At 39.5% G+C, this 13,277-nt stretch overlaps 1 protein-coding gene across 14 annotated transcripts in view; it reads right to left on the reverse strand.

Moving 5' to 3' along the window:
* Positions 1-267: 267 nt before the first annotated feature.
* KCNC2 (potassium voltage-gated channel subfamily C member 2) overlaps positions 268-13,277 on the reverse strand; it is a 101,979-nt gene continuing 88,969 nt past the window's right edge. Inside the window, exons 3-6 of one of the 14 annotated variants that reach the window (XM_066993124.1) lie at positions 10,725-11,655; positions 8,133-8,300; positions 3,262-3,356; positions 815-2,219 (exon numbers count right to left, since the gene is read on the reverse strand). In XM_066993124.1, the coding sequence (XP_066849225.1) occupies positions 3,295-3,356; positions 8,133-8,300; positions 10,725-11,655 (1,161 nt within the window). In that variant the 3' untranslated portion in view covers positions 815-2,219; positions 3,262-3,294. The other 13 variants (XR_010829732.1, XR_010829744.1, XM_066993121.1 and 10 more) reach the window with 13 other exon arrangements.

The following is a 13,277-nucleotide window of genomic DNA, read 5'->3' on the forward strand; positions in this document are numbered from 1 at the left end:
GTGGAAAACCTAGGTTCATAGCCTTCCTCAGTCTGAGCAAGGTAAACCTTGCTGGTCGACTGCCCGTAACAAGGCCCTGCCTCCCCTTCTGGGGCCCTGAAGCCAGAAGGGGGCTGGTGTTTGAGTGGTAGTGGTTAAGCAAACTCTCCCTCTTAGAAAAATCAGATTTGGGTTATAGTCCCAAGACACAGGAACTGTTAATGGACTCACCATTCCCTTGGCCTCCCGGTCAGTTTTGAAAGAAAACATCTGCACATAGGCTTAGTTCTTGGGGGGGAAGAGGAGGGGATAAATAGCTGCAATCAGGATGTTCTGGTCACAAGGTCCTGTATTGGTAGTCATTAGTGTTTTCTACTGTCTTGCCCAAAACAATGCACGACCTGGTCTGCATCCTCTTTAGGGCTTCTCACTGTCCCCGGGTAGCACTGAGGAAAGGCAGACATCTCTCTCTCTGTGCTTGGGGCAGGCATCAGACATGCACGACTGGAGTTGGCTGTAAGCCCTGTCCTGGTTGACTGCTATACCTCTTCTTCATGTATGTAATGCTTACAGGGCACAGTCCAGGCAATTTTTAACCTTTTAAGCAAACTCAGAACATTGAGCTTTGATATCATGTCACTTAACACATTTTCCAAAACTTGAACGCTTTTGGGGCTTGCTTTCTGGAATCTTCCTTATGTTCCAACACCTTTGTAGTAACAGCCTCCCAGATCATGCATGCAGATGTACGAGTACCCTCACCCCCTCTGATATTCTGCTTGTGTATTCATGGATTTCACTGATTGCCCCAAATACCCTTTGATGCCCTTTGATTAGAAGTTTTAAGCAATCATTTGTCACTTTTTTTAGGTTCACTTCATACCAGAATGCAATAGAACTGTTTTGAGACCAATAATATCTAGACCGATTACAACTTCCGCAGAAGGCGTGGGCTCATTAAAAAGAAGGAAGATTTTATATTGGTTTAGAAGCCAGCTCATGCTAGTCATTGAATTAGCTCCTTATGTGCCCCCGGAAATTGGTTTGAGAATTGGGATGGCCAGTGGCAGGCAAGGGACCGATACTGCTAAAGAAAGCGCATGAGCCACTTCAGATGGTATGTTCCAAGTTCCTCCCCAGGTCTTTTGCCTTTTATTCTCCAATTCAGGTATTACATTGCCACTGGTTTCCACCAGGATTGTGCATGCACCTTGACATGTTCACAGAAGTTCCACAGTACAGAGTTTCACAACTGGGACAGGTCCCTACAATTGGGACACCAGGGTGACAAAACAGATTTTGGAGAATTTCTCACTGAATAAGATGGAGAGAACATAATTACCACATCATACCACTACAATGCCTCATAAACATAGAATAGACTAGATCCATTTACCACAAAAATCACAGAAAGTAGCTGATCAATGAATATCTCTTTTATGTAAAATATACATTTTTAAGATATAATTTTAATACATCTTTTATATTTATTGATGTTGGGTTTGCAACACTTTGAATTAAAAAAGAAAAAAAATAGTCTTGCTGCCAGAATTTTATTTCTCATAATACTTATAGTCTGAGGTAACAATGAAAGAAGACTGTGTGCTGTGAACAAAGTCAGTGATGTTTGTCTGCAGTCACATTTCTCTTATCAAAGTGAAAAGTAAACTTAGGATTTGGCATGTACACTAGAATTCATACAAATATAGATCATGGCAAACTGAGAAAGCAAGGACTTATGCAAACCTACTCTGTTCATTTTTGTGACCTTTGCAAAATATACCATTGTTATGACAGAAGTCAAGACAGATGTAGTTTACATCACTATCATTATTAAGTGTGTGTCTTTGTATGATCCACAGCACAAGTTACTGCAGGAACCAGCAATAATATGCATCAGGGTGTGGGTCTTTGCATGGAGTCTTAGCAATGATGACTTGAATTCAGCTTTCTTTGATATAGATAAAAACTGATATTCCATGCACACGTTTTATTTACAGCTGACTCATCAACAGTGACTAGTCACCCCTTCCTCTGGCAGCAGTAATTATGAGCAGTCGTTAATCTTCTTTAACAAACTCTACTTCCAAAGTAAAGTCTCAGTGACCTCCTCAGGGTGTGAGCTGTTTATCAGGGCCCATTCAGCAGCAGCAGTCTCTTTCCAGTACAGTCCTTGGTATGGCTAAATTCCATTGTCCCTTTTTCAGCAGTCAAAAATCCATGATAAATTCTGTACAACACTGTAGTTAATATAACAGCAGCACCAAATATATTAATTCCTTTGCTAAACGCTTTTTTCAATTATCTCTCTATTGACAATATTTTACCAAAACTAAATCAATGTACATCTCTAAATATCAGAAATGTATACTTTGATAAATACATTATTGTACAAGAATTCTGACATGCAAGTCATGCTATTGGGCTAGGCTATATACAGAAGAACATGTTACATGGTCAACAATTCTCGTCCTAACAAAAAATAAAACATGACAATCAGGGATTATTCAACAATCTCAAGGATCTCTTAAGATCTCAGTAGTTACAGACTTCCCTATGTAATTCTAAAATTCTGTATTTTAGGGTAATTGTTCCTCACCAGCCCAGAAAATCAAATCTGCTATTGCATTTGTTCCATTGCATAAATACAGGTTTATATTGAATGAAAAAGCCACTAGAGAAGATACAGTTTCAGAACTGTAACGGATGCTGGTTGCTAGGAGGAGGATTGATGCAATAGGCAACCGGTCAGCATTGTAAAATCGTTACTAAATCCCACTCAAAAAATCTTCAGAGTGCTCGCTCTGAGTTAGTTAGTCTATATAATACTAACTTGCACTTGAAAAATATATTTATGTCTTTATACACATACATATAGTTGATATGAAAAATAAATAAATAAAAAATAAAATAGAGAAAAGGAGAAAAGTGTCCTTAGCCTTAAGAGAGGGGGCATTTTAACAGTATCTGTGCTTTATGGAGACAGATGGAGAATACAGTAGACAAGTTGCAAAACAGACAGACAAACAACACATAGGACAAAGCACCTCAAAAAACATTGACTGAAGAATTTTTAAATGCTCATGAGCCAGAGGTATAAGTCTGGTCAAAAACCCCACTTGAGAGCTACTCTCGCAGTGGAACAAAAAAGCCCCCAGTTATCTTCTCAATTTTACTTGGTACTCAGCCTCTGAAAATGTTGAAGAACCCTGTAGTAGAGCAATGACTATAGTACCAAGCAGCACTTGCTAGCTTAAAATTGCAAGTCTGGATGGCGTTTACCTTTCTTGCATGTTTTGTGCCTTCCCCAAGCCATTAAGAAAGAGATCTGGCTTCTGCTTGCGTGTAACCAGTAATGACAACCTCTTTGCAGTTATCTGTGTGCAAACAACCGGAGACATTCAGAACTCTGATACAGTAATCCAGTACCAAAGTAAGTTAATCACAAAATAAGACCATTTATAAACAAGTAGATCATTAAAAAATAAAAGAGAAGGTTAAACAAAGAAAAACAATCCCACATGCAGACCAGTTTATCAGTGCTTTCATTTCAGCAGGATGGTACATGGAGAGTACACACATCCAGAGCCCTCTGTGGTCTCCGCGATTGGCAACACTGCTTGTCAGGTAATGGAGACAGGATGGTCCATGCAAATGAGCAGACCCAAGTCACATTGTGTGCAACCAAGACACGATTCCAGACATCTTCAGAATGGATTAGAGTCACAAGAAATGGAGGTTCAATGGAGTGACAGATAATTAGTTGGAAGCACATTATTTTAAGTAAATTTCCCTGAAAAACTGCTTATTTATTGAATATACTGGCCAAAGGCATCCACTAACTGTCCTTTTATTGCCACAGGAAAGTAGGACAATATAGTAGACGAAAGAAGAAGCGCTACTTTAGATAATCTTTAAAAGCCAAGATAAAAATCTTCAGCTACCCAAGTGGCATTTCTTACTACTGACAGTTATATCATGCAGGAGTTATACCATATTTGTGGAGCCTATGGTTAATGCTACATTTATTTCCAATATGTGGTAAACAGTATTTGAATTAATACTATATAGCCGATTGATGCCATCTGGTTTACAAGATAGAAGGGATGGGAGACCGAGAGCGCCTTAGAGGACAAGGTGAGCTGTAGGGTGATGTTACTGGAGACAGTCGCAGAGCATTGCCTGTCAAGCCAGCTATGTTGTTTAAGCTTCGAGATTTTTCGTAGCCTTGTATGAGAAAATGCACAGACATCAGTTGAATTCAGCCAAAAAAAAATAAATAAATAGACAAAGACAAACAATACAATGTAGTGTAATCCAAGGAGCTATCTGGGACTCAGAGGGAATCTGCCTGCAAAAGAACTCAATGCAGAGAAACAGTACTGCCAAAGGATATTAACAAATAAAATAATTTATGAATTAATGCAGCTATTCTTTCCCAGGAAATTAAACAGAACACCACATAAGAGGTCTGGCCTTTTCTTTCCCATCCCCATGTGCACTTTGTGCCACTCTATTGGCGTCATCAGGGTTGCACAGAGCGTAAGATAAAAGATCCCAACAGAGTTTTTGGGTGAGCTATCTGACTAAGCATAATCAAAAACCCGTTAAGACAGACTGTAAAAACTGTTAGAATGATATAACCTCTGTTAAATCCAATTCCTAATAAAGGAAGATTTTTCTCTAAAAATAAAATATTTTAAAAAAGAAAAAATGCATAAATTAATTGTAAGTCATTTCTGCAGAGCATTGAATGATATGATGGGAAAGAAGCTCCATATTCATAAATGTTAACCCTAAGACTTTTTGTCTACAATTAAACTATAAGATAGCAGAGTTTGACATATTTGCAAATGCTTTCTGATTGGTAAATTTAAGTTACCATATTTGTGTTCCTTCTCCAGCCAACTGATATAAAATAAATGGTGTTAATCCACATAAGCAACTAGTGAAGAATTAATCTTTAAATAAGGCAACAACATGATGCTTCACAATTTGGAGAGAACATTGCACTTGCAGACATTTCTGTTAACATACACTGTGAGCTGTAGCTACCTAGTTCTTGCTACATATATATTGTTCTCACCTTATAGAGTCTATGCAAAATACTGTGAAAGCATTGCTTTGCTCTGTCTCACTATCTTCATACTCAAATATTTTCAACAGTGCCTGAATAATTCTGCTTATGAAGAAAAGGATCAGCCCATTGGTCTGGAAAGAGACACCAGAAAGAATAAAATGAAGATCAAGCTGGATGGAATGTTGCTCCTACAGTACGCATACAGTTTCACTGCAAGCAGGAGAAGTCCCATTGATTTCAGTGGCACAACCGATTTCCTTAAAAATTAGTATGCACCTAAGCATTTGCCAGGTTAAAACATTCAAGTGTAATTTTCTGCTGTGAACTGCTGTGAAATATTGAGACCTTTCCCACAGAAATTATACAATGTCAGTAACAGTGCATCTAAGCATTACATGGGATGTCAACGGATTTTTTTTTCTAATTTAAACAGTTACTAGTTCAAATTCCAAATCTCCATATAACAGACCACAAGCAATTAATACCTTCAGGAAAAATCATATCTTAGGTTCTCCCCAGAATAGATACTCTTTACGGAAGCATTGTACCTCTATTTTTGTTTGTACAGGTCCCAAGCTATTGAGATCCATGGTAAAAAAAATATGTAGCAATAATAATAATAATAATAAAAATATTTCTTACCTACTGAAAATTGCATACTGTAAAACTGAACTTAAAATATATGTATAACCTCATGTCTGCTAAAACATTATGCAGTGTTATCTCCAGATTGCAAGGGCAGGCTGAACTGTGCTGCTTGACAGACTTCTGATACATTTCAAATCTAGCCTCCTGTTTCTGAGTATTTACACAGATTAGAAAGAATCATGTTTGAAAGCGGAACAGAAGGAACACACAATGCTAATATATATATGTAACCTCCCATGTAAATTTAATGCTTACAAAACAATTCAAAAGAATAAGGTAGCTTTTTTACACAGAAACTAGGATTAATTTTATATATGTATATATTGTTCTGGATACTTCTCTAATGATAATAGAAATGAACTGATAGAGGAAGGTGGTAAAGATGACAAAGAAAACAGGAACTCCTAAAAAATGAAAACCAGAAATACAAGATGAATAGACATAGAGGCATAATCCAAAATCAGTGACTTCCAGGTAGATCAGCGGGGTTTGGATCAGCTCTGAACCAGTATCATCTTAGAGATGGAGATAAGCGCCAATGCAGAAAAGCTCAGAATAAATGATCGTTGAACACAACCAAGAACCAGCTAAGGAACAAACCAAACAAGAAGGATATACAAAAAGAAAGAAAGCAAAAAATAAAACAAACTGAAAAACTAGTAGACTTAATGTGTGATTAAATTCAAGAATTCAAAAATTCAAAGATGCTACTTATAAGCTAGCTTCCCTACTCGGTAGTTATCATTAGAGCCAGTCAAAGAGCACATTTCTCATTGAGAATATGTCATTTCTGAACTCGAGCCCTGTTTTTCTGGTAGAAACTCTGAAACAATTAATTTTCTCTTGAATCTAGATTTTGCAATGAAAATATTCACGTATTCCCCATATAAAATATGTTTTATTGTTATACAGATATGTCATTAGTACTAACAGGCAATTTCTTCCATTACTTCTGTTCCATTCTAAGTACAGTTAAAGCCAAGTTAACAGCACTCCAATGCTTATACTAACATTTCTAAAAGAAGTCAAGAACCTTATCTTGCAAGATGCCATGGCATTCTGCATTATAAGGGTTTTTCTGACCTCCCCAAAAGACAGGACCCTTACTGTTAGAGATATTGTAAATAATCCTAGTTGTGAAGAAGACCGTGCAAAGTCCTAAATCTGTGTGCAAAAAAATTTTTGCTACCAAGTCCTATTTAATCTGAATGTTATTTACAGGAATTTGTAAAATGTAGGAGCATAGAGACAATCATTCTCTTTACAAATTCTACACATATCACATTCTAGCTGCATATCTGCCTGCACAAGTTTAACCTACTGAGCTCATGCTTTTGAAACATAAAAAGAGCATTTGCAGAATAACCAAGGGAATTGCTTTAGGGTCTTCGATCCGGCTGGCTGGAACAACTACAATTGCTATAGACAAAGCTAATTAAAAAAAAAAAGTCTCAGCCAAAGATGTTTGTTCAGTGCCACATGGCTACTGCAGATGGTGAGCTCTGACATGAATGATCGCACACCAAGGATCGAGAATGAGAGAACTGTTAGAATATTACAGTTTGCCAAGAAAACAAAGCAATTCTTCACCAAAGAAAAGCAAAAACAGCACTAGCATTGCTGATTTGGGGGTTATACCCTGAGGTTAGCTTTCCAGCCACAGACAGTTATGTCCTGATCAGATGGCCATGCCACTGGTCACATGGCGATACATAATTCTGGAAGGTTTTGCAGTCTCCACCAGGGGAACCCAACCCCAGAATAGGGCTGAGGAGGCTGAATAACTTGTAAGACGTTTATATCACCTTGCAAGGTCAAGACTTGTTTACTGTAGTTGAATTCTGGTTGGTGTAGACAATCACGTTTTAGCATTAGTGGTGCCAACTCTTCTTTAGTGGTGCTAACTCTTCTTTAGTTTAACATTAGTGGTGATAACTCTTCTTTGATAGAAATCTAAATAGCATCTCATTGATACGCTTTGTTGTGTTCAGAACAAGAATGTTGTTTACTTCTATTATCTTAATCTTTTAAATGTAATTTGTTCAGCTGTAATTTTTACTAGGTTATTAAGTGTGGACCAAAGTTATTAAAATAATTATTTTGTCTTTTAGAATGAGAAATGGTATCAAGTGATGAATGGTTGAATGAGCAAAGTCTGAATTGCAGGCTTTTCTATAAAAGGTAACAGACAAATGAAGACATAAGTGAAATGAGGATCCAACATCAGGCACTTTTTGTGAAGACTAAAGGAAATTAGTGTTTTTAAAAGGAAAGCAAGGAAAGAATGGCTAGGGGTAAAGAAAAAAAAATACATTGTGGTACAATCTTTCCTCTAAGAGCATTGTGCACATCATTTTATTCTAAGCTTGCTTTTCACAAGCACATTGCTGAGTGATCTTTACGATCTAATGAAAGAAGTCCATACCTTTCCTGATCCCTCCATCAGTAGCACACGTGTAATCACCTGTTGTCAGTAGGAAACATGTTCCCCCTCTTCTGTTTTTGTCTCTGGTACTAGAGCGTCTGATGGGAGGGAGCCTTTCACCAGGTGAGAGTGGCTGCTCACTTCCTGCACTGTCTTCACCTGATAACACTGGTTAAAGCACCATGCCCATTTACAGACAATAATGAATGAGGAAATGAGACATCACAAAGAGCTTATGTTGAATGCCAGATATTCCCATCACTCAAAAAGTAGTTATAAGGTAAATCATTAGAAAACGAGATTGCAGTTCATCATTCATCAGTACAAAATGGCAAAAAATATTTTTTTTTATTCAAGAGCAAGTGATCTTTTGACTTTCCTGTTCTTTTAAGTCTCATATAAGATTTTACTAAACCATGAAATAAGAAATAAGCAACACAAGGCTCAATTAGTTGCCTGATAAAGACTGTAAGTACAGTCAGTCTTGGATATTTTTAAATGGTTTTACTATTTTGGCTACCCTTTTTATTAAATTAGAGGTCATGCTAGTCATTTTTGCTTAGAATATGTTGTTTAGCATATTTTAAAGACAACCCCTCCCCCAGAAGGGTTAAATTATCCACATTTTACACTAAAACCTGTTTAATCACACACACTTAGCTTTCATTTCTGCACTTGCTATCATACTTGCACAGCTTGTCATCATTTGTACCCAACATTAAATGCTGGTTTTGGTCTGTTTATTTTGTCAAACACTGAAACTCTTACCTCTTCTGATTTGAGATTCCCAAAGGACTATTTTCAAAAATTATCTACTATTTCAGATTCAGGCCACACTTCAAGAAAAAAAAAAAACTTGTAATGGCATGTTTTTTACTTCAGCTTTACCTTTGCATTTAAACCTGAGCATGTGCTTTTCTGAACTGGCAATGCCAAGGGTGATGCCATTCAGCCTTGAAGTTTTGTACAAAATTGCTGATAATTCTAATAGCATTCTCTACCAGAAACAAAGTTAGAGCATCTAGTGTGAGTGCTGGCACTACCAAGGAAAAAGTTAACACTTTAAAATTGCTCCTTTTTTGCATATCTGCTTTCTGTCTAACTTTAAGGATTATAACACCTTGTAAATAAAGCTGCAGACACACAAAAGTGTCTCTTTGCTCTGATCACACTGAGCCTCCTCCATTCTCCATTCTCCTTCCATACCTTTGGCAGGACCTGATGGCATGAAAAAGCTGTTACCATTATCACTTTAAAGATGTTGTCTGAAAGTGTGTATCAGTCAAAGCACTGTAAAACTAACTACATTCCACCCTCAATGTGAGACCTTTCAAGGGTTTCCAACCTCCTAAATATATTTAGGACATTTAAAAGGCACGTTAACTTTGTGAACACTCACTCGGAGACTGAAACCGAGCTTCTTTCAAGATAAATGCTATTCAGTAACAGAGCAACAGAACAAAGAAGGATATTGTTCAGAGACCGATTTTCCAGGCTCTTCTTTCTAAAAAATAAATTTCAGTTACTGAATGACACCAGTCATAGTTTTGTGTGTTTTTTCTTTTCTTCTCTCTTATTAACATTTAGCAACTTTCCAACAGGAGCTTAATGACTGGTATGTGAGTTTTATAATCAGATTATGTTTTGCTTAAGAATAAATACACTCAAGAAATAAACAAACAAAAATCCCTGCTACTGAAAAGAAAAAAGAAAAAAAAAAGACTTTTAATTATACTGAGAGATAAAGTTTCCTCTTTAGTTTGAAGAAAGATGGAATGTGGGGCAGTAGCTTAGAGGGGCAGAGGCTGCCTTTTGATATGTGTTTTCACAGCAATTAGCAAAAAATACTCCTCATCCAGCATTTGGAACTCTGAGAGATAAGGTAATATAGATCATAAAAATCAACACTAATAATATTGATGTTGTGAGGGGCTGCCATTTTCATTTTTCCAAACAAACTCTACATCAGCTTTACAGTTATCATCCAATTAATAGTAAATATCATGCAATATCTCATCTAACTCAGATGAAGGAGTTTCTTCTAGCCAGGAAAGCAGAATGCCAAATGGAAAGAAAGCTAGAAAGAGAATTTCTCCTTATTTCCTTTGAGTGCTGGGCTTTTGATGTAAAGCACCTGCTCCTTTTAAATGACTGCTTCTTTGTAGGATCTTGCTTAACAGGCCACGATGTGGCACAGGCAAAGCTGACACAAGAGACAGACACTGAGGCAAAACACCATGGAGTCCAACAGGGTGGGACACGGTGGCTGCTCAAATAGTCACAGTCATGCAGAAAAACAAGAAACATCCATACAACGCAACAAACAACAGGCAAAAGAAAAGGTTGATATCATCAGCAGGAAAGCATTCTCAACAGAGCAAGCAAAACTGTATAGACCAGCTACATAGAGGTTTGGGAATGTTGCTCTAACTATTTTGTCTACTATGAGACTGACACACGCAAACACTGGAGGGGAGAAGGGTGGGGGCTACGTTTTCTCCTGGCAGAAAGGCTGGCAGCTTTCTGACCCCTACCAAACATACTGGTCTATAAAGTGTTTTCAGAGAACATGCATCTCCAGTGGGGTCCTACCTGATGATCTGTTGTGCTCCATCAACTGGTTGTCCTTGCCAAGGCAGATGTCCCCTTGTGTGCTATTACAGGCCATGTTCAAGTCCGTCTTGCAGAAGGTAGGAGAGCTAGCTTGAGGAGCTGGAGGGATGTGCTTCTTCCTCTTCCTCGGCAGTTTCTGCTTTGCCATGGCCAGGGAGTAGTACATCCCAAAATTGTTAACAATCACGGGCACAGGCATGGCTATGGTAAGCACCCCTGCCAACGCACATAGGGCTCCCACCAGCATGCCTGACCAAGTCCGTGGATACATGTCCCCATACCCCAGGGTGGTCATGGTAACTACAGCCCACCAGAAGCCAATAGGGATATTTTTGAACTGTGTGTGCTCACTTGCTGATGGGTCATTGGGCTGAGCTCCCACCCGCTCTGCGTAGTAGATCATGGTGGCAAATATCAAAACACCAAGTGCCAAGAATATTATCAGCAGCAAAAATTCATTGGTGCTGGCTCGCAGAGTGTGGCCCAGTACCCTGAGGCCCACAAAGTGCCGTGTGAGCTTGAAGATTCGCAAGATCCTCACAAACCTTACCACCCTGAGGAAACCAAGTACATCCTTAGCAGCTTTGGAGGAGAGCCCACTCAGGCCCACTTCTAGGTAAAAGGGCAGGATGGCCACAAAGTCAATGATATTCAAGAGGTTTTTGATGAATTCAAGTTTGTTGGGGGAAAAAACAACACGCACTAAAAATTCAAATGTAAACCATACCACGCAGACTCCTTCCACATATGTCAGGGCAGGATCTGTCTCAATTTCATACTGTAGTACAGTTTCTGTTCCATTGACAACCTGCTCAGTTTTATTTATAATAGTATTGAAAGCCTCATGTGTTTCCAGGCAAAAGGTTGTGATTGAAACTAGGATGAAGAACAAAGAGGCAAAGGCGATGAACTGAAAGAAAAAAAGAAAAAAAGCGACGTTAGAGCCACACAGCGCTTCACATTAATAATATCAATAGATCAATGGTCATTATAAATCTTTTACTGATTCATCCCCAAATGATTCACAAATTCATAGGCATAAAACTTTGCATCCAGGACAGCTCTCACATGCAGCTCAGGAGTCTGGGAGCAAGGAAAGTCTTGGTTATGGACAATATGCCAGGGTGAAACTCTTCCAAAAAGTGGCAAAAAATGCTAAATCATCTGAATTCTACCAGTAGTCATGGCACCTTATGAACAGCCCTCAGACAGACCAACTGCAGCAATATTTAAGGTTGTCCACCTCTCACAAGGATAAGAGGGGAAAACTGGGCCAACCCTAATAGTCTTGAGATTATGGTTCAGGAATTCACGTCTCTTCTGACCACTTCCCTGGGGAGCCTGTCCCAGTGCCCGACCACCCTCTGGGTGCAGAACTTTTCCCTAACACCCAGCCTGACCCTCCCCTGTCCCAGCTCCATGCCGTTCCCTCGGGTCCTGTCGCTGTCCCCAGAGAGCAGAGCTCAGCGCCTGCCCCTCCGCTCCCCTCGTGAGGGAGCTGCAGGCCGCCATGAGGCCTCCCCTCGGCCTGCTCTGCTCTGGGCTGAACAAACCAAGGGACCTCAGCTGCTCCTCATACATCTTCCCCTCTAGACCCTTCACCATCTTTGTAGCCCTCCTTTGGACACTCTCCAACAGTTTTATGTCCTTCTCATGTTGTGGCACCCAAACTGCACACAGTGCTGTAGGTGAGGCCGCCCAGCGCAGAGCAGAGCGGGACCATCCCTTCCCTCGCCTGGCTGGCAGTGCTGGGCCTGATGCACCCCAGGGTGCAGGTGGCCCTCCTGGCTGCCAGGGCATGCTGCTGGCTCGTGTTCAGCTTGCTGTCAACCAGAACCCACCCAGATCCCTTTCTGTGGGGCTGCCCTCCAGCCTCTCACACCCCAGTCTGTACCCCAAGCTAGGGTTGTGCCATCCCAGGTACAGAATCCAGCACTTGCTCTTGTTAGACTTCATATCATTGGTGATTGCGCAGTCATCTAATTTGTCAGGATCTCTCTGCAAGGCCCCTCTGCCCTCGAGGGAGTCAACAGCTCCTCCCAGTTTAGTGTCATCTGCAAACTTACGTAGGGTATTCAAGTCTTATATCCAAGTCATTGATGAAAACATTGAAGAGAACTGGCCCCAAAATGGAGCCTTGGGGATTGCCACTAATTCCTGATGTGACCCCACTTACTCTAAACCTTTGAACTTTACCCATCAGCCAACTGTTCACCCATTGTATTATGCATTTATCTAGCTATATGCTGGACATTTTGTCCAGAAGGATACTGTAAGAAACAATATCAAAAGTTTTGCTGATATCCAAAAAGATTACATCAACTGGTTTCCCTTGGTCGACTAGGTGGGTGACCTTGTCATAAAAGTAAATTAAGTTTGTTAAACAGGACTTTTCCTTCATGAACCTGTGTTGGCTGTGACTAATGACTGTGTTGTCGTTCAGGTATTTTTCAGTAACTCCCAGAATAATCTTCTCCATAATTTTATCAAGCTATGAAGTGAGACTGACAGACCTGTAATTACTAAGATCTT

The sequence above is a fragment of the Anser cygnoides genome, chromosome 1, assembly GCF_040182565.1.
Source record: "Anser cygnoides isolate HZ-2024a breed goose chromosome 1, Taihu_goose_T2T_genome, whole genome shotgun sequence".
NCBI lineage: Eukaryota > Metazoa > Chordata > Aves > Anseriformes > Anatidae > Anser > Anser cygnoides.